The following is a 27714-nucleotide window of genomic DNA, read 5'->3' as shown; positions in this document are numbered from 1 at the left end:
TGTCAGGTTCAGTACCCAGGTGAACATTTCGACCCATGCTCTACAGGGTTACTCCACTATCTATGACTGTGCTTCTGTCCATCACTGCACAAATGATTTGTTCCCAACTCTGCTCCCAACAGAGCTGTTCCAGATCAAACTGTGGGTGGGGAAGTTGGTCGGGCATCTAGACTTGGCCCCCTTACCATGTAAACATGTAAATATGCAAGGGCAGATAGCACACCTCCAGTTGATTCAGACAAACTTTAAATTCAGTAGCTTCTGATTAGGTTCTGAAACTTGTCTTTGTTTCAGGGCTGACAGTAAAAAGTTATTAAGATACATTTTTCCCCCCATACTAGAGATGATGAATGATACTGTATGTTCTTGCAGCTGCACAGTATCTATTGTGTTTTTGTTTAGAGTCCACTGGGCAGAGAGCGTTATTGGTGGCCAGTTGTCCCCTCAGGCCTCAATAGCTTTTGCTAACACAGCTCTAACCAGTGTGTTTCCGAAAATGTGATATTTCTTTGGTTCTGCTCCGCTGACTCACACAATGCTCATTTTTAATGATTATTCCTGTGCGCCCGTTCTGGCCCCTGAATCGGCTGTAATCTGTCCTCTCCATTTGATCTATTATACTAAACCGTGCTGTTTACACAATACTGTGGCTCTCGCGTTGTATTGACCCAACTTCTGCCTGCTTAGTCATTTTCATGCTCATTAAAATATGCATGGATCATGGCGGAAATAGGCACCCTAACGCACGATAACACACAAAAACTTTGTTTAACCCCTGGGCATATGTTATCTCAGTTATTTTTTTTGCTCTGTCATGCACAGATTGACCTTTAAATAGTTGTAGCTACATTTATGTGAGTCTAGATTGAGATTACTTTTTAACTAACATCCAGATTGTGAAAGCACTTGATGGCAAACGTCTCTCGCGCCGACTGACACATTTCTCTCACACTTCATGAGATGATGAGCATTATGTATGATTCTGCTGTTTGCCACTTTGTTTCTCTTTCAGGGTCTGACTTTCAGTGCAACATTCACATTATCCCAGTGAAGAATGAAGAGGGCGTGGTGATGATGTTTATCTTGAATTTTGACTACGTCGCTGATGAGGGGAGCGACAACTCCACGGAGAAGATAAGCCCCACGTCCCCTACGAAGTCAGATCAAAGTAAGAATATGATATTTCACTATATCAGTGAGCTATATTCCTATATATACTGCTCTAATGGTTTCTTAATATATAAATAGGGAAGAGTATTCGCCTTTCATGACAAGATATTTTTCATTTTTGTGGTATGTTGTTCAAAATTAGGATTTTCTGGATTAAAAGATCCCATTTGAAAAGCAAATTTTATTCATGACTTTATATCAACAAACGATGCATAACACTCTTTTTGTCATGCTTTTTTCACACTCATATATCTCTCAAAATGAAACCCCTGCATGTTCCAAAACATAGACGTCCCCAATTGTTTTACTAAGGTCAGTGTCATGAGTGAATGGTTGAAATTGAAATATTAGCATCTGTTAGACACCAATGAATCACTGGAGATCTTGTCTTTTGAAGTAGTTGCCAGCTTTTGCTATTCTAAAAACCATGCATTATTTAGCTTTCCTGTACAAGGCAATGCAGATGTACAGCAATGTAATGTACCATCGTGATGTAAGGAAAGAATGGTCTGCTTATGTAACCATGTCCTGTTGCAAATGTTTAATTATTTATTTCAGTTTTCTGTGTTTTGGGACATCAGCACATACCACATTTCTTATGTTGTATTTGAATGTGTGGATTTGAAGGTGTAAATGTCACTGAAACAGTTTTGTTTGGAGCCACTCGGCGTCACTTCTCCTACCAGAGCGCGGCTATCTGCTTCGCTCAGTATGAATTCCTCCAAGGCAGTGACATTCAACTGGCACTGTACATTGTACGTGCGAGTACTTAGGCGTGTGTTTGCATGCATGCATGCATTCATGTGTGCGCACGTGCTCCTTCGTTTGTTGCTAACGTTGCTAATCAGAGTTGAGTGCTTGTGACGTTGCTTCGGCAAAGGAACCTGTGGGTAAATGAGACAGATCGACATATGATGTGACTTTAGATTAGAAGAGTCAATGAGACAAGCTTGACCGCATGTACACATCACACTTAACATATGACCATAGCATTTTATTGGAGTAATCCTTTAGTCACAACCGGGCCTTTAAGTGGAATTTTATGCTATACTATTTTATGCTCTGCAAATGTGACATTTCTCTAGACGGCTTTAGTCTTCATACTGTAATAAGATTGAGGTAACACTCTTATAAATTGAATTCCTTTCATATTATCAGACCTTTAAGGCAGGGTGACAGAATTATCTCGGCGACATCTTTTAAATATTCCTAAAGCAGAAATACTCTGGGCTTTTTTAATGAGGAGGGAGAACATATCCACACAATGTTTCCTTGTGTTTTAGTGTAGCTGGTTCCGAAATGTGATTTTTGGATAGGGGAGCTAATTACGCTCCGGTGTTGACAGCAGGTTACACGTAAGCCAGCAGATGTCAACTAGCACAATACTGAGCCCTGCAGAGAGTAATCCCTTTTCCCCCAAGCTGCCACCTAGGCACACTGTTTACTAAATTCAGAATGCCTTCAGGGCATAAAACCAGAGACGACTGTGGCAGATTATTCAGCAGCGAGGTACACAGAGCACAGAGACATCTTTTTACAGTCCATTATTAAAATGAATGAGTAAATAATGGAATATAATAATTCACTTTTGTGCAAAACCGAAATTAGAGTAAGTGACCAAGCCAGAATAAGGTCAAAGGGCCAATATGCCGGATTTAGGGGCATCTAGCGATGAGGTTATGGTATGCCAAAGTCCAAATAACCCTCAATATCCAGTGAGTGTAGAAATCAGATATTTGCATCTGTATCAAAGGTTTCCTAAAAACTCAGTTAGAATGTCTCAGTTAAAAATTCCAGTTGCCACTTCCAATATAAATAAGCCCTGACATGTTTAAGCACCTCATCCTGTCTTTTCACCGCGGAACGGATCCACAGCCTCATTCATTTGAATATCAAATAGCTCAGCTCAGAGAGATTTTTTTTTTCTTTTACCCACAACAGTCCAGTTGTCCACGTTACTTCCAATGCTGCATTAATTTTCTTGTCAATGTCATGCTCTTCATCTTAAAGAAGACCCTGAAATGCTTCTTTGCTTGCAGTGGTGACCCGTTCACTGCTCAGTGGGCACAATCCAGTGTTTTCCAACAGAGCACGGTGGATTGAGTGGGGCTGATTCTCATCCTGCAGCCCATTCTAACTCAGCCGCAAAGCATCTCACTAACAAGACTGAAGTATTTTTGGGGGGACAGATTGACACATCTACAATAGTTTAAGAAACCAGCCTCCCTTGCGAGACATTATCCATCATCCAGGTAGTAAGTTACAGCAAAAGGGCATTTACAGTAGAAATGCTGAATGGTGGTTCAGCCAGAGTTTCTATTTTGGTCCTGGAAGAAATATCCTCAGTGAACCAAGAGATTTAATCACTATGTTGGCTACTGGAGAGTATCCGGTAGGTAAGCTGCTTTGGACCACTCCCGTGACCAAACATGAGTCGATCACATGACATGTACAGGATGTGTGAGTCACTCCAGTGTCACGAATTAAGGTGTAAATTAGTTTGAAATCACCTCGAAAGACGTGTCAAGGCCATACTGTGAGCTGTTGGTTAAGGTTTTCATGGTTTTCATTCGCCGCAAGAAAACACCAGAGCAACACACAAAGGAGATGGACAGTGTAGATTTAATAATGAAGATGTTATATACAAAGAAATAGTGTTCAAGAAACTACGGGGATTTCCTCATAAACAAAACACCCCATTGTGTTTTAGACTCACTTACCCTTTCAGACATAAATCCAAATATAAAAACAACAATAATTCAAGAAACAAAAACACATCTGTGTAGTAAAGCAGGGAACGTGTCAAAATCTCATGTAACAACACTGAACTATATTTATGTAATTTTGTAGAACACTTATTTTGAAAGTGCAGATGCTTATTATGTTGTGTCACATTGAATAAAAAAATGTAAACAGGTGTGTCATCTGCGAATTTATGGGATGTTATACTGCTGTTTCCTACAGTCTTTTAGTCTATTATACTTGGATCATACAAATTCCCGTGATCTAAATATCCCTGTTGATTGCCTGCCAAGTACATGTTTTATTTACATATTTATTTGGGTAGTTTCACTTGATGTCAGTATACAGCAGGGAGGGGGAGCACCAAATTGGAAGACATGCTAAGGTAAATGGCATGGTGAAGAAAAGTAACCAAAAAAAAAAAAAAACAAGAAACCAGGAAATAACTAAGAATCAGGCAGGAAATGGACAGAACAGCCATGGGTTGAGGAAAGACAACACTATAAATACAGTAAGATGGAAAGAGACATAGGTAAAACTAATGAGGGAGGAGCGAACAGTCACAGGGTCACAAGGAATTGTTTTGAAATAAGACAGATAACATCAATGAACCCGAACAGCATTACAGAAAATGTTTACAACTCAGAGGGGAACAGAGAAGGTCAGTGTCTCCATTAAAGCTGATGGGTGCTTAATGCGCACCAAATCTACTTATAAATGATAAATAAGAAGCTTTTCAGAAGATAAATATTTCAGAACATTGTATTGAGGAGTTGTGTTTAAAATAGATGAATTTGGTAATTCATTCAGATACTCAATCTGAGTGTGTCACATAATGGATAGATGTTACTTTACAGTCACCATTATGGTTCTCCGGACAACCGTTCTTTTTCTCTCTTTAATATTTGATGTGCAATTTTAGTTTTGTAAATACAGAGGTACACATAATACCTAAAATGATTGAATGAATTGAATGATGAAAGCAATATTGTGTTTAAAACACGTTTTTAATGTGGATATTTTAATGCAACATTGTTCCAATATTTCAAAATCAGGTTAAATTCAGGACAAAAGCTGGGAACTATGAATATGAACATATATTTTAATGACAGTCCTTCAAGAAGTGATGAAACTTCTCACTGTGGATCAACTGATGTACAATATTCTAGTTTCTAGAGTCATCCTGTAAGTGTGGCTAAAAATAAATCTGTTCCTTTTTTTTCCTGTCCTTAGAAAGAAAAAGAAGAAAAATGTCAATATGGTAATATATCGCGATATTTTTTCTTCGATATCGATTTTGAATGTCTTAATATCGATTTAAAAAAAAAAAAAAGGTGAAAGTCATGTTTTGGGCCGATCATGAACAACGTCCGGACCTCCACTACCACATTTTCTGTGCAATAAATTGGAAATGGATCATTTGGATTAATATTGTTTTTTGACTCGATTTGTCCAATGAATTATCACCGTCATCTGATGTACATATTTTCAACATGTATTTTAAGCTGCATTTAAAATTTCTCAGTGACCTATGTAAAATATTGCAATATATCACAATATCATGATACTGCAATAATGTATTGTATCCTGACTCAAATATCGCAATACATATCGTATCATGAAGTCCTCGCCAATACCCACCCCTATTAGAAAGTGATATCAGGATACAGTATTTTACCGAGATAATAGGACATGTGTGCGGGTGGTGGTGTCATTATAGTACTTTAACTTTAGACAAGCAAGAGGTTTAATAAATAAAATATAGGTATTACTTTACAATAATTGTCTGTCCAGATGACAGCCTTGCTGTAGAGGTAGGAAGGCTGTGCACATCTCCTGGCTCACGATGTCATTAGGTTCCTCCCCAGGAAACCTGTTGAGTTCCATGCCTCTATTGTAAGTGACTATAGTTGTAACATCAGCACATTTGGCCAGGGAATGGAAACAGATGGCAGTGATGTTATGTAAGGAGGGTGCTGAAGGATGAGCGCCTCTTGAGTGGGACAGGATTCGCTTTCACCCTCCTTCTATTGTTAACGAGTCAAAACTTTCACTCGGTCCTGAAACATCTTCAACATTTGCTGCTGTGCGAACTCTTAAAACTGTTCTTGTCTCCATTCAATTATGTAGAATAAGCTTTTCTTTTAACGTCACTTCTTCTCATGTGTTTGGGCACTGAAAAACAATTTGTAGCAGTATGGTGAGACAGATTCGCTTACACTCTCTTCTTCTGTGCAATATAAAAAATGAAACCAAGAAGTTGTTGCAGTAACTAAAGGAAGTCTGTGTACTGTTTACCCGTGCTCTCATCTGGTCATGATCTTTGGATTGCCAAACAGGGCTTTGTGTATTTTACACCTTCGTACTGGAAGATTTTCTACTTTACTTAATATGTTGTTCAGGCTGAAGAAGGCTGCTATTCAACCATGAATTCATTGTAATGTTCATTATATAAGATAATTATTAGGGTGTGTGGGGGTGCACGTTCCAGCAGACTGGACACTTAACAAGATTTCCCTTAATTCCCCTCGAATTTTTAGGGGGAAGTAGATTCTTCCGCTTCCGCCAGGCCGCTTTGAGTCTAATGAATACCAACAAGCAATCTCTTCCGCAAGAGGACCCAGATGCTGTGATGGTGGACTCGCCCAAAGATGATGTGGATTCAGTGGCCCTGGAAAGCTTCCCGTCACCCACCAAGAGCATTTGCAGTCCCATTGAGGCCAATGACACGCATGCCCTCATAGGCACGAGCCGCCACTGTTCCCAGGCCAGCATCGGGCCTGAACCAGTTGACCATTCATCCCCTAAACTCCCTTGGGAGAAGCTGTACCAGACAGAGCCACACCAGTCATCTACCTCCCTGTCAAACACCTTCCCCAGAGGCAGCATCAACAGCATGAGGAGAGCCTCATCCGTCCATGAAATTGAGGGCTACAGCTCCAATTCCAAAAGCATATTCAGGGATCGGCATACAAGTGAAGGTAAGTACTGTAAAATTTGCTTAACTGGTGAATGTTACCACATTGGCACCGCCAACGCATTAGGATGGTTACCTCTACAAGGCTAGGGTCTACAAAGTGATATATGCTGATTACAGAACTTTTCTTCTTTTGCTCTGTATGTGCCATGTATCTAATACGATCTTTCTCTTGTCATCTTTTCCTAAATGGGTTTATTAAAATGTTTCTTCTTTATTTGCTGTGCCCTCTAAATGCTGCCTTTAGACAATGGTAGCTATGTCAGAGGTAATCATGTATTTCTGTCCGTGATTCCATTGCTCTGTGCTGTTTCAGAGCATGCCTTCCAAGCAATGCAATCACCATTAATGCTCCTCACATATCCTCTCCTGTTGGATAAGTTGAGTGAGCTTACTGCATTTAATTACTGAACCGATTGCATACTTAGACCTAATGCATCGGTAGCCTATAAAAACATACAATGTAGAGATAGTTATCCCATCTGCTCTCATACAACGCATTACCTTGAAATTTACTTGCACGGACTAATGCTTGCATTTTTTGATACCAAAGTAGCTCCGCTAACTAGCTCTGGTTCAAAGCTAAGCATACAGTGTGCGTGACAACATCCTAAGAATTTGCATAATTAGCCATAAACCAACATAAATTCATTTTGTTCTGAAGCTCCCTGTTGCCACGCATGAGTTTTCCAATGAAATAATTTAGCAGAGTTTCTGTTAACACTTTCCATTTGTGTCGATGCATGTGTAACTGTGATGAAAAGAACAGATCTCTGCAGGTTGAAACTTTGTGTTGTGTATTTATTTGTCCTACTTCACAGCCAGCACCAGTTTCCAGTCATCTAAGCAAACTGGGTTTTAGAGCATTTTTTTGTTTGATCTATCTTTCCCTTTATATCACCCTAATAATTTCCTAAAACAATAAGAATAATAAAAAAATAATAATTTTTAATAATTACAATAAACAATATGGCCACTCTGTGGCCATATTGTTTATTCTAATTATTCTAATTATTTATTATTTAGTTAACTTAAGTTTTTTTTTTTTGGAATCACTAGGCCCGTTCAACCACTTGAAGTCCAGTCTGCTTGGGTCTACATCTGATTCCAACATCAACAAGTACAGCACCATCAACAAGATCCCCCTGATTGCACTCACCTTCACCGAGGGGGCTGACAAGAAGGCACATTCTCCACCCACATCTGAGAAACCCATCATAGCACCAAAGGTCAAGGAGAGAACTCACAATGTCACAGAAAAAGTCACACAGGTGAGTTGGAAAGTTCGACTTTGTTCAGTACTGATGTAGTGGTTGGTGCATAGGCTACACCGTGACACAGAGCCACGTTTCTCAGCCGCTGTCAGTACACCGAGGGTTCAGACATCACAATTTGACATGTTTATGGTTGGAAAAACTTTGAATGGATAATCTCGTCGTCATAGCATGCGTGATTTCTAATGTATTGGTTTGGTTGTCTTGATTTTTTCCATGAAACAAACAAAATTTCAAATTTTGAGGTTAATGTATGTATGAGTAAATGCCTGGGCTGCAGGCCGCTCTGAAATCTAGGTTCTTTCAGTCGCATGCGAATTGCGAAGTGCAGATGGTACAGCTCTCAAGCTCTCCCCGTGAGCAGTGTTTAAAATCGCCACTCAGAGAAAAGCAGGCTTTTAGGGAGGCACAGCTTAAAGAGGCAGGAACTAAAACATCTTGTTTCAGGCAAAGCCGAATGTCTACATAACGGGCCCATATAAGATAAATGAACGACTGAAAGCTACTCCGGCGACGACCCAGCACAAAAATAAGCACAATAGTTCAAAATAAAGCATGTCTGGTGTTAGGATCCAGCTCGAGGGCCACAACGTAAAGTGGAGACTCGAAAAGACAAACAAATAAAGGCTTGTTTCATTCAAATGAAAACAAAAAAGAGACAGGTGAGACATGGAGGTCTTCTGCAGCTGAAAAGTGGTCTGTAAGCCCTTTTCAACAACACCCTCTCTTCAGTCTTCTCAGGTGTGGCTGGATAAGGTAATTAAGCATAAGCCACATCAACACATCGACAGACATCAGGGATTCTTTTGTCCAAGTACAGCAAAGCCAGTGCTTCCTGTAAAAATGTAAACAAGTGCTCTATTGCAGCACAGGCAAGGTGTACCAGCGTTCATCATAACGTCAGCTTTTGGCTAATATAATTATACTGACAAATGGGAAAATGTTTTTTTTTGCAAATGTGCAAAATTTGCGTAACACAAACTGCTACAGAAAAACACTGCTGCCAGAACCCCCAGGTGATTTTAGCAACAGCCCCGACCAAAGGCACACTCGGAAGCCTTGCTTTTTAACTTCTTTCAACACAGCTTTCTCATTCATAAATGAAGACGAACCATCATCGTGATTAAATGCTCTCCTCCCCTGCCGGCTTCGGTTTGGAGTTAGACACTGCTCAGATGTGAAGGCTGCATCTTACTTCCTGACTGCTGGCATGGGGAAATCTATAATTCATGTGTTGAAGAGAGGGGGAGATGTGCTGAAAAGAATAAGAAAGACCCATTGCCCTCATCCTCACTCCTACACAGTTTTGTGCCATAGGAAAGCCCTGTCTCTTTGTCTGCCACAGGTTATTAAGTCAAAAACAGGCCATGGCTTGGCCTTACTGAGCATGCTGAATAATTTACTACGCAGCCACAAATCCTTTATGTGAAGAAATAACCAGAATTTATTTAAAAACAATATCTCTCAGTACAAAATTTTACAGCTTTTTCTCCATGTTTATTTTATTTTATTTTATTTTATTTTTTGTCCAAATTGTCTGCACAGTAAAATTGTTTCCCAGAAGTAATGCAATATACCTCTTGCAATCAAGTCAGCGGGTATCACATTATACATGGTGGTGCCAGGACATTGGCAATCTATTCGAATAGATGTCTTTACCTAACACAGTTTGACTGCAGAGGACACTGCGGGTGTCACAGCTGGTATCAGGTCAGTCACTGAAGTCTGAGAGCTGATGAAAGAAACTTGATACTGGCTTTAACCAGGATGTCAGAAGGATAACCATCATTATCACTGTTTTCAAAAGTAGATGCTGCCTAGGGATGGGTACAGCTACTCGCTACCATAACGGCGCCGCTGCTGACGCAAACTGTAGCAACCAGACCGAAAAGCAAAGTTCCCCCCCTTTTTTTAAGTATCAAAAATGTTATTGAAGATTTTTGAAGTACAAACAACAGAACAGACATTCTGTTCACTAACATAATAACATGGATCATCAACAGCAGCACCAAAACCCTGATGTGACAGACTTCATAATTTTTTGTGACACTTATTGTGTGAAAACCTCAGAATGGACATTCATCAAAGCTACACATTTTCTTCTTGTGATTAACTTAAGAGATTTAAAATAATAATCCACTTCCCACATAGTGGACATGATATTGAAATTTCCATTCATGGACGTGAAATTTTCCTAATAGAATATAAAGATTAGCAGCGGTGCACAATGCCCCCTTAGCTCTATTGCCGTGCCGGCACTACACATGATGTCACGTCAGTTTTTCAGAAGGTCAAAAGTTTGGCTGTACTTCACCTCAAAAGATGCAGACTCGGCAACCTGCAACAAATGCTCAAAGGTGATATTGTGCAACAGAGGTAACACCTCAAATTTGATTTAACATCTGATGACGCATGGCATTTTTCAATGTACATCTTTGATAGCCATTACACAACAGTTTTTATTATTTTTTTTTGTAATTCAAGTTTTTATTAAGTTTTCTATAAAACTAAAATTGTAATTGCAGTACACTTGTTACAATGCAACAAACCCTGCCAGTGTAAGTCTAAGTTTTTGTTTGGATATACCTGGTGGTAGAAGAGACTCATCTCCCAGCAAACACAGTCGGGCAGATTCTGGCAGTGGTTTATCCATCCATTCTCCGACACATTTGATCACTTGCTTCCATAGAGAAGAAACATATGGACAGTCCCACAGTAAATCAAGGAAAGCACCTACATCCTTTTCACACCTCCAGCAATAATTATTCTCCACAAGTCCCGTTCTTTGAAGTTTGACTGGAGTATAATAACATCTGTGTATGATTTTGTAGTGTGTAAATTTACTGAGAGTCTCTAACTGACCACTCTGCATCAGCCACTATAGTTGTCCACAGATCCTCTTCTATGTTTGAGTTAAGATCCCTGTCCCAGATTTTTCTTACATTTCCGCAGTTACCCACTGTTTTTTTTTTATGATAATGAGTTTGTTGTGAATTTTATTCTATACTGGTTTATTTATTTCTTAATGTTAGTTGCATATTATTTAAATTAACATTCTGTTCAACTTGCACATCACAAAATGCCTTAAAAATAAATAGGCACCATTTTTGGACAAAGTTTGTATGTTTTTTTTTTTAAGCACCGGCACCATTTCAAAAGAACCGGTTTGGCACCGGTATTGGATAAAACTTTAGCCAATCCCTATTACTGCCTCGCTGTTATGTGCCGCAAATAACCAGATGGTTGCCGTTTCCCTTCTGTTACATTCTCTCTGCATATTGTTGAGATTTAGAAGGACTTTGAAAGTATTTGTGCATAGCATTGTGATGTAACAGAAATGACATCCCTGCACTGTATTAGACATTTGTGTAAACTGTTCACTAGTTAAATACAAATTCACAGTGACTTTGGGGTTTGAGCTTTGACCACTAAAATGTATTAAGTTCACCTCAAGTGAGTATTAGTGAATTTTTTAAGGGAGTTATGTGTCCTGAGATACTGCATTCACAATAATGGCACATTATAAATTACAAGTAGGTATGGATGAATGAGCAACCTAAGACATTACGCCTGCAGCCGTGGCTGTCATCACTGTAGGTGCATTAAAACAAGAGCTAACAGCACCATTTAAATTATGTGAAAGACATTTAAGTTAAGACCAATTAATGCCTGAAATAAGATTAAATGAAATGTTCCTAGTTGCTGACTCTAGGGTTCTGACTCTATCTCACCATTTATCCAGGTCCTGTCACTGGGCGCCGATGTCCTCCCAGAGTACAAATTCCAGACAGCTCGCATTGACAAGTTCACCATCCTCCACTACAGCCCCTTCAAGGCAGTGTGGGACTGGCTGATCCTGCTGCTGGTCATCTACACTGCGATCCTCACCCCCTACTCCGCCGCCTTCCTTCTCAATGACCAGGAAGAGCAGAAGAGACGTGAATGTGGATACTCCTGCAGCCCCCTCAATGTCGTGGATTTAATTGTGGATATCATGTTCATCATTGACATCCTCATAAACTTCAGGACCACTTACGTGAACCAGAACGAGGAGGTGGTCAGTCATCCGGCTAAGATAGCGATCCATTACTTTAAAGGATGGTTCCTTATAGACATGGTCGCAGCGATTCCCTTCGATCTGCTCATCTTTGGCTCAGGATCTGATGAGGTATGTCATCTTCGGCACATATATTTTTAACTCTTTTTTTTTTTTTTTCCCAGGGAGCTTTACTGCACATCGCCCAGTGGTGCTTGCACTGTGATCTGTTTTGTAAGTCCAGACTTGCGTCCCGGGGCCACCACTTACAGTCTGAATCTTTCTGTCTCGGCTCTGAAAGGATTACTTTAAATTGCATGATTTTTTTTTCTTTTTGTCTTCTTCTTTTTTTTTTTTTTGAATGGTCTTCATTCTAGAATCCATTTACACGGATTAATGGCTTACCAAATGGCAATCAATGATGCATTTATGTGAGGAGCGGGCCAACAGGGCTGTGTGCAGAGCTTACATGCAGATGTGAGATGGCCATTGGTAGGCTGGCTGCCAGGCCTGCTGGCTTGTTTGTTGGTAGGATATGTCCCCTAAGGCTCTGGATCCACTTCAGGGCTTTATCGTGCTTTGTAGGCACTCCATTACACCAGAAAAGCTCCTGATTATAAACCATAATCATCTTTTCCATCACTGGCGCTGCTGATGCTGCTACTGCTGAATCAGTTCAGTGAATGACAACAAATCAGGAAGGAAAATGGACATCTGTGTCTCTCACAAGACAGAAACAATCAAAGCAAATTTGCAGAGTATTATGCCTCACAGTGACTATTTGATGGGTTTTAACTTGATTTTCCATTGCAAGAGGAAACACTAGTCTCTCCCCTTTGATGACATGTCAATACATGTTCTATTTTTAACTTTCCAACTTGGTGTTTCAGACTAAACGGCACTCTCATTCAGAAAATAAAAGCAGACAGCGGCAGATGGTTTTCACAGGGCTCATTTAATTGAGGAGCTTAATAAGACGGTTTTAACCTACAACGCTTAAGTAAACCTTTTGATTAAAGAAGGGAATATATGGGGAATAGATCTCAGTGTCTTGCCGCATTTAGAAAAGCTCAGTCGCCCGCAAAGGATTGAAGTGCATTCTGCAAAACTGGCACTGTGCAGTGTTTTGTGAATGATAACTATTAGAGAAATAGAAATGCCAAAGATTAACTTCAAGCTGTTTCATGTTGTGGAAAAGAAGTTGAGCGTGTTGGCCCAACTTGGACCCTTAAGTGTTGTTCTCATTAGAGAACTGGGTGGAAAGGAGAGGAGAGGGGGTTTTATTGCCGTGGAGCCGTGCTGCATGATTGCCTGACTCAATTTAACATTCATTTAAAATATAATGACAGGATAATTTTTACAAATTTAACTTAAATTTTATCTTTCATTTTCCTTGAGGAGGCTGCAATTAAAGCATTACTGTTAAATTATTATGATATTAACTGTATTGGAGGGAGATTCGTAGTCGTAGATTGAGAATGGTTAAAACGTTCCTTGATTAAATAAAAGCAGCTACGCGACTCGCAGTGACCCATTAGTGTCAGTTTGAGTGTTAGTCTTAGTTTGGGGTTGAATAAACGAGCACTTATCCGTGGACTGCTTTGTGTCTTCACTTGTTTTTTAATTTGTCGCTGACCAAAGAATCAGGGGAGGTGGTTTATTTACTCTGGAAACAGCCTAAGTTTCTGAGGTGACTATAGATTTGTCAGAGCTTTAGCTGCGTTGGCAGTGAAAAGAAAACACCAAATGTCAGTGGAGAACATGTGTAAGCAGACCAAAAAAGAACTTTTAGGAATGGTTAGGGGATGCCTAATGCTAATAATGTGGTTACTAATAAACTTCCTTCCTGTATGTTTTGTTCAGACTACCACTCTGATTGGCCTGTTGAAGACAGCTAGGCTCCTGCGATTGGTTCGTGTAGCCAGGAAGTTGGACCGCTACTCTGAATACGGAGCTGCCGTCCTAATGCTGCTCATGTGCATCTTTGCCCTGATTGCCCACTGGTTAGCCTGTATATGGTACGCCATTGGCAACGTGGAGAAACCCTACTTGGAGCACAAGATTGGCTGGCTAGACAATCTGGGCGTGTCCATAGGGAAACGATACAACTACAGCGATCCCGGCTCTGGCCCTTCTATCAAGGACAAGTATGTCACAGCACTTTACTTCACCTTCAGCAGTCTGACCAGTGTGGGCTTTGGAAACGTTTCCCCAAACACCAACTCAGAGAAGATCTTTTCCATATGTGTCATGCTGATTGGCTGTGAGTATGTTACGGTCTGTTTGTAGGAGGTATTTTCAATTTTGTGGCAACATTCAGTACAGTTTATAACGTGTGTCTGTGGGTGGCAGCGATACCACGCAAAGCTGTCCGTGAGATGTAACTCACCTTGACTGATCACTGTCTTTGTTCCAGCCCTCATGTACGCCAGCATTTTTGGAAACGTCTCTGCCATCATCCAGAGGTTGTACTCGGGTACGGCGCGCTATCACGCTCAAATGTTACGGGTCAAGGAGTTCATACGCTTTCACCAGATTCCCAACCCGCTGAGGCAGAGGCTGGAGGAGTACTTCCAGCACTCATGGACCTACACCAACGGCATCGACATGAACACGGTAAAGCACCAGCCAATGTAGCCAGAAAACAAATGAGTGCACTGAATGATGATGGAAATAACGTTCATGCAAGGTTCTAAATAGAGCTTTCTCTCTCCTGTCTGCTTTCCGTCTGGATTAACATCTCTTCATTGGTAAGAGCAGGAGGTACATGTTATTATTTCTTTATATTTTCATGGCTAAATGGGTCACTGTTTCAGCACTATTTAAACCTGTTAGTCAGTGTCACAAGTTGCACTCACATTATTTTATGCAATATTAATACTGAAAGGAAATAAAGGTTGAAAAAGGATCACTGTATTCCAAAAGGATTGTTATTATGTTTTCATTTTTTGCTTGTCTATGCATATGTATTTGCTGTAATTTCACTTTAATTTGCAATACATTTGTGATATTAGTCTTATCAATAGCCAAAAATAGACAAAAGCCTTATATGAAATTAGTATTAAAGTATTAAAGTATGACTTTTCCATGAATTAGCTCCTCACAAATACTTAGCCAAATAATAAATACGTGTCATAGTATGAGATATATAAAGAAGTGAGGTAATATAACAGTTATAAAAACTGAGTGTGGTTACTGATAAAAAAAAAATATATATATATAGCTTTTCTCCTTGAGAAAGTTAGGTAAAAATAATATTTTTTTCTCCCTCTCTTAAGCTGATGCAGACTTTGCTCCCGAAGTGTGGATGTGGTGTTTATTTCTTTGTTACCTGTTCAAAAAAGTGAAGACACAAAAGCGAAAGCACACATTGCGAATAATAAATTCCATTATGCATTCATTTCCATTTCAACAACATATATAGCATAAATATAATAGATAATAGATAATAGAGGAGATTAAAACTTTTTTTTAAAAAAAAGTACTTAAGCTGCCATGGACAAGTTCACATATGACAGACTTTAATCTCACTGCCAGAAGTCTCAAACCTACTCATCGTTAAATAGTACTTTCCTCAGCCTTCTGCTGTGAAAAGCCTTTGGTGTTGTCACCTTCTGAGAAGTGGTTTAAAGAGATGCTACTCATCCTCTGCAAAGACCACGAGACAGCCCACTCCCCGCTGTGACAGTGCCACTTAAAGCATTGTCTTCCTGGAAACCCGAGGCATGGCCACTTTAATGAGAGGTGGACAATGGCTGCAAACTTGAACTACTCTCTGATAAGAATATAGGATCGGCCTGAGTGTTATCTGAATGCCGCTTCAGTGGAAGGATACGACTCACGTCACCTTCTGTGCAAAGGAATTAACGTGATCAGTGCCACGGTGTTGCTTTCAGTTTGATTGCTGACCTAGAAAGAGTACAGAATCTTAAAGTATTTATTCTTTGTTTTACATTTCCTACATAATACATAATACAAACACAATAGCGTCTGCATGTTAACATTTGATCTCTCCTCTCTTAAGCGGTGATGCTCTGTATATGCCTGTGATTGTGTTCAACAGCTCCGGGACTCTTTTTGATCCTATGCCACAAACAAATTACAACTCTGAGTATTATTATACATCTACTTGAAGATGTCGAGTCAATATTTCAAGCATTTTACTCACCGTTATTCTCCATGTCACAGGTGTTGAAAGGTTTTCCTGAGTGCCTGCAGGCAGATATCTGCCTTCACCTTAATAAGAATCTTCTGGATGACTGCAAAGCTTTCCAAGGGGCCACTAAGGGCTGCTTGAGGGCCTTGGCCATGCGCTTCAGAACCACTCACGCACCTCCTGGGGACACCCTGGTCCACAGCGGCGACGTACTGACCGCCCTCTACTTCCTGTCCCGCGGCTCAATTGAGATCATGAAAGATGACATTGTGGTAGCTATCCTGGGTAAATACAAGGCGTTATTTACTGTATCAGTTGATGTTGTGTCGACACGTCCATGGGCAAATTCTTCAGTCAGTCTGGTATGTTGCGTCAGTTTCAGTGAGTAGCCTGTGAGACGGGTGCTGTGATTAAAGTCTTTTGTGAGAGCTGAAATTGTTGTCGATGGAGTAAACATTAGCGTCAGGATAGATGATTTTTGTTTGACCTTTGTGCGAGCAGCTGTCATTAGTATTGTAGACATAGTGGCAGTCTCTTCTGCAAGCGTCCATCTCCGCTAAGATAAGTGATAACAGTAAAAGTCAACCTCTCCTCCCTGTTGCACATTAGATCTTACCTCATTGTGTTTTTGAAGGTCAGCACTGGAGAAATTTAATACATTCTTATATCTTTGTGAAAAGGAAATTGTGATTCAGGGTCTTATTATTCTCATCACGATGGTTAGTTTCCATTTATGAATGTTTATATAATAATAATTTACATTTTTTTTCATTTTTTTTTTTGGATGTTTGAGGGATTTAATATGGAAAACTGCAGTTGAAAATTCCAGATAACTTGTTAGAAATCACACTATTTCTTTAAGCGGGTATTCACCTTTCTGTAAAGGTATGGTAGCATGTATGTGTGACAGGTTTGAAATGCTGACATTTCCATTAAGTGGCTCCATGAAAGGTTGTTTGCCAATTTCAAAGAACACTGCGAAATAGCTGCCACCGTTTTGACAGCACTGGGAAATGAGCTAAAGCAGCATCATAAAAAAAATGCATCTCTGGCTGAAACAACTGCCAGCTCTACATTTGAATTTGTATTTTGCCTCAGAAATGCAGTATAACGACACCGAATGCACATTACTCTTACTGGAATAATGAGTATTTCTCTTTTTCTTCATGGAGAAAACCGCAACCAGGTGCTATGGGCCGAGCCTGGATTAACTTTGCAATTATTCATGAGATGAATGCTATCCAAGGCTACATTTGACAGAATGAGGTTTAAGCTTGAAAAAAGTTGCTGCGTCACACAAAACACATGATTTACAAGCCAACTGGAAAAGTCGCACCTTACGCCTCCACCCACTTGTAAGAACAGATTGCGCCATCAGCAGCATTTTTGCTTGTTCGATGGTGGAGTCTTGGACTGCTCTCACCTCCTGAGCTGCCTGTGACACGACAGTGTTCGGCCCATTTTTCTCTTGTAATGATGATGACTGCAATGAGGCTGGTAGCATTGTTCCACAGGTGAGGAATTAGTCTGTTACGCTAATGGCAATCCAAACCCTTGTGGTGAGAGCTGCATGTAGAGGAGAAATACATCGCTCTGTGTGAGGTCTTCCTCTTTGGTAGAAAGGTGTCCGGTGCATGCTGTGAAAGGCACACTGGCAGCCAGCGTATCATATCTCCTTCTCCCGAACCCCTGCTTACACCGTTGGCATTTAGTGAACCCCCACACCAACAAAGGGATTTTTCATGATGGCCTTTTAAGCAGACTTTTCCACAAATGGGCACTTATTCCCCCAGTCTGCAAGCCAAACCCAAGGCAGATTTTACAACTTTTAGGGAAGTTTGCTGAAGATCCGGCTTCATTATGCGATGGCCATTATCAACCCAAATATTTCCTTTGAAGTGCACAAAAAGTAAATTGTGTCAATCGCAATCAAGCCCTCCTTTTTCCCTTCACATCAAAGTTGCTTTGTGTGAGTAGTTATTCCTCAGCATAAATAATGGATCAAAGATAAAAAGACAACTGATGCGCAGACCTTGGCAGAACATCCAGACAGAGCGGAGGGGCTGATTGATTTTCGTTAGCCACAAAAACAAACATGTCTGCTGCCCTTTAGTGAAAGTCGAGGAAAAGTTAGATAAGTCCCCACAGAAAACACAGCACTCATTCCTCTCTATAATAGGCATGGCCACTTACAGAAGCCTCTAAAAGTAAAGTGCATGTTTGTCCATTGAGATGATGCATTGTCACTGTGTGTTTTGTCACTACCAGGAAAGAACGACATATTTGGGGAGATGATCCATGTGTTTGCCAAGCCTGGAAAGTCCAATGCTGACGTGCGAGCTCTAAGTTACTGTGACCTGAGCACCATTCAGAGAGAGGATCTGCTCGAGGTGCTAGACATGTACCCGGAGTTTGCCGACTACTTCTTCAATAACCTGGAACTCACCTTCAACCTGAGAGATGAGTCTACCAAGGTAGATATTACAATGATCTTATTGGACCTTCGTGTCCGGCTTGATAGCAATTCAGAATTCGCATTTTGGCACATTTGTTGTTAATGAAAGCATTTCTGCAGCCCCCCAGTTTGCAGGGATGTGATTCAGATGACGAGGGCAACAAAAGCATAAAAAGGAGAATCTCCTTTACGCCAGATCCATCTAAAGGTCAGTAGAGACTATTCTGTAGTACAGCCTTGTTCAGCATGCTTTGTGGCTGCAAATTTGTTCTTTGTTATTGTTCATTGAGTGGTGCTTGCTAAGAACACATATTCTCTGTGGAATAGAGTACAGTGTTATTCCACCGACACCTGTTGATTGCTGCTCTACAGGGGAAAACAAGGAAGTGGTTAAGGATGTTCAAAGGGAGCGGGAGTCTAACTCATGCCTAAAGAGATGTTCTGTAGTCCTGGGTCCCTCCTCACTCAACGTCCCAGTCCTAGACTCAGATCTTATTGTCAGAGGGGGCTTGAACAGAAGACCATCTTTTGAAGGTAATGGATCGTGTTCTATAGACTTACAGTAAGGCTTTGTTTTGTTTTTGTGTGTGGTACAAAGTAAAAACATAAAGACAGTGGTGTGAAACCAGTGAGGCGTAATGATCTGATAGTATAATATAACAAAATGTTCAAGATTTGCCCTAGCTCACTGGTTTGATTACAGATTTGAGAGTTTAAATTCGGATCTTATGCCAAAATACAGCACAGCAGATTGAAATCACAACCTTGGAAAAGCTTTAACTATTTTATCATCAAGCTCAACCATTGCAAAGTAAGTACTGTCCCTTTAAATATGGTGAAAATTAATGAGGAGTTGGGTTTGCACTGCAAGAACACTTCCCCAGGGAGTAAAGGAGGAACCTTTGGTAGTTTAGGTGGAACTCAGGGTCTGAATTAAGTTCCGGGGTAATTATTTTAATCTCCAAAAAGACCCTTCTCCAGGGATAATATTTTTTGAAAAGCACAGAAAATAAGTACTAAACATTTCTGATTAGTCAAGGTCTTGCAACATTTTGTGTATGAGTCCTTCTTAGTCGATAGTGTCTGCAAGAAAATCCATTTACTTGCTTCTACAACTGCTTGTCCCTTTTCTGGAGTTGATTTAATGAGCCAATTTACAAAGCAGTATATCCCAATAGGACAGCTTGGATCTCCTCCCTGCATGTTGTTGGGCTGGGGGTTTGTTTAAGGTTTTGTTTAATGACTTTGTTGTTCTGACCCACATGTGAGGATGTAAAATCCTGGTTCGGTTCTCCAGATCTGTGCTGTGACAAATTAGCTAGTAAGAAGCATGCAGAATGCCTGCATAATCCGAGGACAAGTTCCAAGACCTGCCGTTATCATTGCTGCATAGTCTCCTGCATTACAGCCTCCAGCTGGACTGGAGTGGAGTAGGTTGTTGTACAGTTATGTACAAAAATGTAGTAGTAACACAGTAGTAACACAGACAATCAACTTTTTGGGGAAACTTTTGAGTTCGTTGAAAATGTTTTTGGGTGGAAATATAGGCGAGGATAAGGTGAAAATAAAGTGGCCAAGTAGAATTAGAGCAGTGTAACTTAATACAACCACCATCCAATTATTGCAAACAGTCAATAATATAGCAATTTTTACACAGGTTTTATTGCATGGCCACTGATGACATCAAATGTTCCAGTGCCCACCACAGTACATATCATAACAGCCCATCTCGTCCAACTGAACATTTTGTACAAGAGAGAAGTGACTATAATTCAGGCAGCCATGGAGGAGAGAAGAGATTCAATATGTAGGGGATCTGATATTGATCTGAAGCCTTAGTTAGGCCAATAAAAGCAATTACAGAAAGTGCTAATTCCAGTTTAAGTATTTCCAGCCTGGCTCAAAGACATAATGTACACTACAATAAATGCATCCCCATGTCCACTTACCATGAGTGAACACCTAATTTGGAAATAACAGGATTGTGTGTGGACATAGCTCACTAACCACCAAGTATGACCACACAACACACAGTTAGTTACACAACAGACAAAAAAAAAAAACCTGTATCCTTAATCTATACGCCTCATCGTGTCAGAACAAGCCCTATGTGCACACCACACCGTGAGATAGTGTAATCACACAATTAACCATCTCTCCATTTAAAACCACAGGGGGGGGGTCTCCACACAATCACTGGACAGCAGGCTGACCACTGCCGCGTGCTTAACAGAGATAACAAGAGGGTCTGTTTGCAACTGGAAAAGCACTGCGATAAAAACTCTCCCTGCACAAAAGGCTTGATAGATTACAACAAAGAACCTACACGCAGCTTTCCTGTAGAGATTAATTGCATTCTATTTTAGTGGGGGGTTTGTTTAGTGATGACGTTGTTCTGACCCACATGTGGAGATGTAAAGGGTTGGCTTGGTTCTCCAGATATGTGCTGTGATAAATGGACCTGTAAGAAGCCTGCAGACTACCTGGATGAGTCAGCACAGTTCCAGGACCTTAGAGAGGACGATAACTCTGCCAGTGAAATCACGTACGGAGAGGTGGAACAACGCTTAGGTCAGCTTCAAGAGCACTTAAACAGGTACGTATTTTTAGAGGCTGTTGATCATCATTTTACCATCATAAACTGTGAATGAGATCCCTTTTCTTCCCCTTTCCTTTTCAATTTCAGGATATGAAAGAGCATGTATCACAACAAAGAAAATAAAATATTTATGAACAGTTTCTCTCCATAATGACTACCTGATAGACAAGATTACTCTTTTAGTGTAGCACTTAACATTTACATTATAGTGTTACAACATTTCCATTTCCATTTTCACTCATTTTAATCTGACTCAGTTGAAAACAAAACAATTGAAACAGCGGAAAATTACTTTGTTGACTCGGTTCCTGACCCAATCACCATCATCAAAGTCATTCTATTTCTGAAGACGGTTGTGCAGCGGGTGTGCTTTCATGAATGAATTTGGGTAAATGCCAAAGGATGATTCTGTATTGTGTATTTACGTCTTAAACTCCGTCAGCTCCAACAGGGAACAGCTTAGAGGCTGGGACGACCTCATAAATCTGAAGGCGTGCACATATATCAGATTCAGCACAGGTTGTTTATCATCCATAACTAACACACATAAGCTAATTCTCATATTTTGAATATTCTGGGAGAATACCGAAAGAAACCAAATGAGAGGCTTTAATCTGGGATAATATAACCTTAAATGATGCACAACGCATCTCAAATATTTAAAGTGAACAGCGTAGTCATAGAAAATGGATGGAGTCTTATGACCGAATAATTCACTTAATGCGTAAACATCATTTTGCTTCACAGGAGACTTGAAAATAGCAGATATAGACTATGTGAATATGGTGCGTCCAAGCAAAAGAATGAGTTTAAATATGAGGCTCCCCTCTGTTCACTCAGCGTCATAACAGCAGCAGCTATATGTCAGATGGCTAACCCACATATAGCTGCTGCCAAGACGTCTGACATTATAGCAGCTAGGTGTGCCACAGTCACAAATTTTGTGACGGTGGCTTTGAATGCAGCCTTTTTCACAGGAACTGTACTCCACATGTTATAGTGTTGTAGTGAGGGGAGCATGCACTTTAGCTGTCTTTGCAAAATACTACAAAATCGGTGGTAAGAAGTGCAATTAGACCACCTGGCCTTTATTTATTTTTTTATTTTCTGCATTCTGAGGAAGAAATAAGAAGAACTCTTATTTACCTAACTGTAGATTTTCACTTAATTGTTATCATTACTTTCACTTAATGATAATGGAGCGATCTCATTTTTGTCACTTCCCACACTGCTAAAGCCAAAAGTAAGCCACACAAAAACGTACATGAGTAGGTGGAGGAAGGCGACTAGCTGGCAAAAACTGCTGTCGGACTCAAGAGTGGGAGGCTGGATCTGTACTGGAAGCAGGATATCCAACTATAGAAACAGAAGCATATCAAACTTGAGAATGAATTGGTACAAAAAGTCTGCACCGTTTTCCAAAGAACTCAGAAAACTGATGACCGAGGAAGCCAAGTAGGCCTGAAACATCCTACAATGAATGAACCTATGTGCTATGAGACGCTTGCTAACAAACAACACCATCAGATTTAAACTATAGCTACGTAACTGCACAACCAAGCAATTTGTTCTCGCTATTTCTTTTAGTGGGAAACACATTGGCCACATTTTCAACCACACACCTGCAGCCAGCAGCCGCCTGAAACTGACACACAAATGAACAGCAGGTGATATTTTTAGCTGGATTTGTGACAGAGAATAGGAGATAGCGTCAGGGTGCCTGAAATACCAGTCTAGCTCATTTTATTAAGCACAAATAAGGCATTTTATCCAGTGCACTATATCTGACCTTGTTTTTCTCCCCTAATGCTGCCTGGCTGCAGGATGAGCAGCACTTCTCTTGTGTTGTTTTGTCTTTCTGCGGCTTTGACTAGTCTGAAAACATATAAACGGGGGAAAAAGAAAAAAAAATCATTGGTCTAGCGTTCCGTCTAACAGATCCGTATAAATATCCAAGAAAAAAAAAAATCATCTTGCTGCTCTGAAGATCAGTGTGTGATTACTTTTACTTCCTCATCCATAACCTATATCATGAAGACGCTGTCAATGTCCTGGTGATTATGTGGGATACAGGTAATTAAACCTTTATTCGTCACTACCCCGGTTTGCCTGACGGTCTAAATATAGAGCATGGATGACATCTAGTCATAATTAGATTGACCAGGCGCGTATTATGCAGTCATTTCCACAGTAAATGCTGAAGTCACACCTCCCACACAAGGCTCATTAACACTCCAAGCAGGAGCGGTGTCTTTCGTCTACTACTCTGGCAGAATGTGCTTCCACACCTTCACCAATCTCTTCATTTATCCTCTGTTAAAGAGCAGAAGCTCCATCTAGTGCTCACTAAAGAACAACTGAGTGTCATCAATCTGTTGTCTGGGATTACATTGTGTGTATGTTTGTTTAGTTGCAATGACTTTGTGGTTATTTTTCTAGGCTGGAGTCTCAGCTGATATCAGATATTCAGACTATCCTGCAGCTGCTGCAGAGACAGCCAACTCTGGGACCTCCCGCCTACAGCACTGTGACTGCCAGTCCAGACTACCACAGGCCTGCAGTGAAGGTCCAGCCAGTTCCTCTGACTTCAAGCCAGTTTTTTCCACATACAGGAACGCAAGTAAGGATGTTCACATAGTGAGCAGTGTCATTCTGCATTGCACTATGCTCAGGTGTTACCTTCTTGCATCAGCTTATTCTCAGTAGTATAAATTTTGTTTTCTAATATTATTTTTTGATAAATAGAATTTCACACTGCAAATTCATCTTACAAAGATACCTTAACACATGCAACTAAGCCCTTTTAATTCTAAAATATTTCCTATAAGGGCCCCACCCACAAACTGGAGGAGACCATTCAGGAATCCAAAGACTCTGTGTCGAGCTTGGCCGCCGTGAATGCCCCCGTCCAGGACAGCCTTACAGCATTTCTTGTACAGAGACATTCAGACCCACAGCAACGGCAGCAACCGACCCCTGGGCATCAACAGTCAACATTGATCCTTCTTCCAGTCGAAACCTCTTCCGCCTCCTCCTCCTCTTCTTCCCCGGCACCTTCAGACTCCAACCTCAACACCACTGGACTCCACAGACCTGTCTCAGACCCAGAGTTTCCCAGGTCATAAACCTTTCAGCCGCACAGTATTTTAATATTGGGGTTGTAATGCTGTAATTACTAAGTAGCAGTTTTTCATCAGCATGCTGGCACAGACATCGGTATTGTTAATTTGCAGTGGCTTGGTAATAGAAATAAGATGTTCTGTTAATGTGCATGTGGATAGAAAACACTGTTTGCTGGAAATGAGAAACCAGAACAGGGTTGATCATCATCATTTGTGACACTATACACTTATATGCAGATGCCCAGCAAATCACAAACAAGCCTGTTCAGCCTAGTGGAGACTACCCCTGTATAAGAACAGCACTCAAGGATGCTGACTCCACATGGTTGCAATGAAACTATAACTACTACACCTCACAAACTTTACCATGGCTTTGTACTCTAATGGGTTCTCTATTTCTGCCTGTGACTCTGCTGCAGCATTTCATATTCCCATACAGCTGGTCACAAAGAGTGGGCCACCAGGCTAGGGTCAGCCCATGGCCTACTGTCCTCAAATCTGTCTTGGTGCACAGCACATTTAGACACGAGCACCAGTGCAACTATTCTATCTACATTCCCAACATCATTCCTGAACCCATGAGAGAGGCCTGGCTACCTTGACAATCAGAGAAATGTGTTTCAACCTCCACCATTACTCTCTAATCAAGAACAGCTCACTGACCTACCTCACACTAGACAGGTTCCAGTGATATCACATGGGTTTCTTGGTGTTGTCAGCTGCAGAGCCAGAGAAATGTTGGCTCGCCCCAATACCAGGCCACGGCCACTAGAACTCGGCAGTCTGTGCAACAGACGTGGCATGGCCGAAAACAACGGGAGGCACAGCACCCCACAGAATGACTCCGGCCAGCTGCTCTCTGATTCTTTGGGTGCTGAGAATGGTTGGCAAGTATCCAAGGCCACACCAAATATACAGGGAATTACAGTAAGGACAAACTCTCAAGAACATATCCTTTCTGGTCTGGCAAAATGGGACGTTGATAGTGGCAGCAACACCACATGGGCAGTCTCTTAGAAGTCCAGAGTGCAGGCCAGAAAATAGACAAAAGTGGTTCAGAGGATGGACAAGGTGACAGTCACAAGCCACCAGACCTCCACTACCAACACTCCTGTGCAGAAAGCAAAAGAGAAAGGTACTAGGCCACAGGCAAAAGTCACCCTCCATATAACTGATCTGGAGACGGGCAGGACAACCCCACTGCCAAGAAAATACCTGTCCACCAATTGATAGGATCCTGAAATGTCTTTTGACAAGAAGTTGCCCCTGGCCTTTTCAAGCCCTTTTATGCCTGTAGTCTGAAGAGTAAAAGGTTATCTTTCCAAACACTGAGTGTCAACTGGGAATAGCTGCTGTATAACTCAATGCCACCCAATTGATCACTCAGCTTGGTATGTTCCAGAGTAACAGGCAAGAAGATGGCAGCACTGAAGATGGAGGTTGGCCATTGGAGGCTGGCTGGCAACTGGCGAGCAAGAACTTGTTTGTTCAGGCAGTTGACCTGTGTGTTGTACTTGGAAGCAAGGATGTGAGCCTACAGCAGGGCTCTGCACTTACCATGTCATGTGTGAAGTACCTTAAGTATGAGGAAGCAACTGTGCAACCACAGGAAAATGATGACGCAGACATTCTTCCTCCAGTTGATGAAATCACTGCAAAGCACCTGACAGAGAGGTGCTGACAAGGTGATGGAAACACGTGCTTTGAGTTTCCTCCTCTGGGACAGGAGATGTTGCACGACACTGGTCACGTGGACACCGTCAACAGTTGAACTTCTTCATTCGTGTTAGGGCCTGTTAAGAGTCTAAAGCCTATACATGGGATACAAAAACAGTTGCATTTAGAGGGCCTGTATATGAACGGAATATAAACATGTTTCTGCAGCTATTAGAATAAAACAGCTTTATCGCAAAGGTGTGGGAACACTTTTCTTATCCCTAAGTTGTATGCCTGTCTTCTCTGAAGTGTGACTCAGGGGTTCTGGACAATTGCACTGCAATACACAGTTCAGTATCAAGTATACTAAAGTTTTCTTCTTTAAACAATGTGCATTATTACTGCAGTCACTGATGTGCACCTACTGTATAAAGTTAAGCCAACAGACCACACCATACATGCTTGTCTGGACAGATATCAATATAACACGCAGATCTGAGAAATGTCTGTGACTAGCTAAGAAGCTAGGACAAACAAGTATGATGTAGTCATTTCTACAAAGCAGTGCATGTGATTTTATATATCTTTAAACTTACTGTTTTGCACTGCTTATGAGCCCAAAGTAGCACACGTCAGTATAAAATGATGTCAGCGTACATGTCTTTTTTCGGCTGAAGTTAGAGGATGTGTTGGGAGAGGAGGGATGGAAGGAATGTGGGATGCAAAGGAAGTTAGTACTTGCACATAAACAGGCCTCAGTGAGGGTCTCGTGCCTACACAACCAATCCAAATGCTAAGTCAGTCAGTCAGCGTCTTTATGTATAACTAACCATAAATCAATTAAACATATTGTTTCCCTATACTGTTTTTTTTTGTTTGTTTTTTGTTTTTTGGCAATGTACATTAAAAATAAACTGCTGTTAGACCGTTGTAGAACATAAACATGTAACATTGCCAGATGTAATAAAATATGTATTTTTTTTAACTGAATAAATTATATGAAACATTCTATAGAAAAATAGTGCATATGCTTGTTTTGAAGCTGTGGGAGCAATAAATGAATTCACACAGTTACAGTTGTGTCACAGGTTTTCCCTTTTTTTTTTAAAAGTCCATTAAGATGAACATGTGAATTATACAGGGGCCTTGGTTCCTACAGCAGTAGTTCTTAAGAAAGACTGGCATTCTTCTTTTTAATATTATAAGTATTGTGTATGGTATGTTGCTATTGCAACGCGGTTGTAGGGTGTAAAGACCATATTGCCATTTATATATTTATTGTTAATATACTGCTTAACCTAAATTAGAAAAATAAGAGTATTTTATACACACTTACGCTTAGCCTGCAATGCATCAGTCAAAAAAATATATGCATTATAGAATAGAATACAATATAGAATAGTATGGCCTGAGGGACAAATGAAGGTGTGAATTCAACTACATGTTCATTTTGAAGGATGTATTTTGATTTTGCTGTTGAAATATGTTCCTGTTACTTAGTCCACTGACTAAAATGAGATTGACATG

At 40.6% G+C, this 27714-nt stretch overlaps 1 protein-coding gene across 1 annotated transcript in view; it reads left to right on the top strand.

Annotated features, from left to right (window-relative positions):
• The window catches only part of LOC125018133 (potassium voltage-gated channel subfamily H member 7-like), a 36959-nt gene extending 9698 nt beyond the window's left edge, over positions 1-27261 (top strand). Inside the window, exons 3-16 of the mRNA XM_047601843.1 lie at positions 1013-1168; positions 6453-6893; positions 7137-7157; positions 7949-8160; positions 11906-12331; positions 14063-14462; positions 14616-14815; positions 16388-16640; positions 18624-18829; positions 18931-19018; positions 19183-19344; positions 21250-21406; positions 23849-24029; positions 24238-27261. Of these exons, the coding sequence (XP_047457799.1) occupies positions 1013-1168; positions 6453-6893; positions 7137-7157; positions 7949-8160; positions 11906-12331; positions 14063-14462; positions 14616-14815; positions 16388-16640; positions 18624-18829; positions 18931-19018; positions 19183-19344; positions 21250-21406; positions 23849-24029; positions 24238-24534 (3200 nt within the window). The 3' untranslated portion in view covers positions 24535-27261. The remainder of the gene's footprint in view (positions 1-1012; positions 1169-6452; positions 6894-7136; positions 7158-7948; positions 8161-11905; positions 12332-14062; positions 14463-14615; positions 14816-16387; positions 16641-18623; positions 18830-18930; positions 19019-19182; positions 19345-21249; positions 21407-23848; positions 24030-24237) is intronic.
• Positions 27262-27714: the final 453 nt, after the last annotated feature.

Source organism: Mugil cephalus, chromosome 12 (assembly GCF_022458985.1).
Source record: "Mugil cephalus isolate CIBA_MC_2020 chromosome 12, CIBA_Mcephalus_1.1, whole genome shotgun sequence".
Lineage (NCBI taxonomy): Eukaryota > Metazoa > Chordata > Actinopteri > Mugiliformes > Mugilidae > Mugil > Mugil cephalus.
Note: the sequence above shows the minus strand (reverse complement) of the source record. Positions and strands in the feature narration are given on the sequence as shown.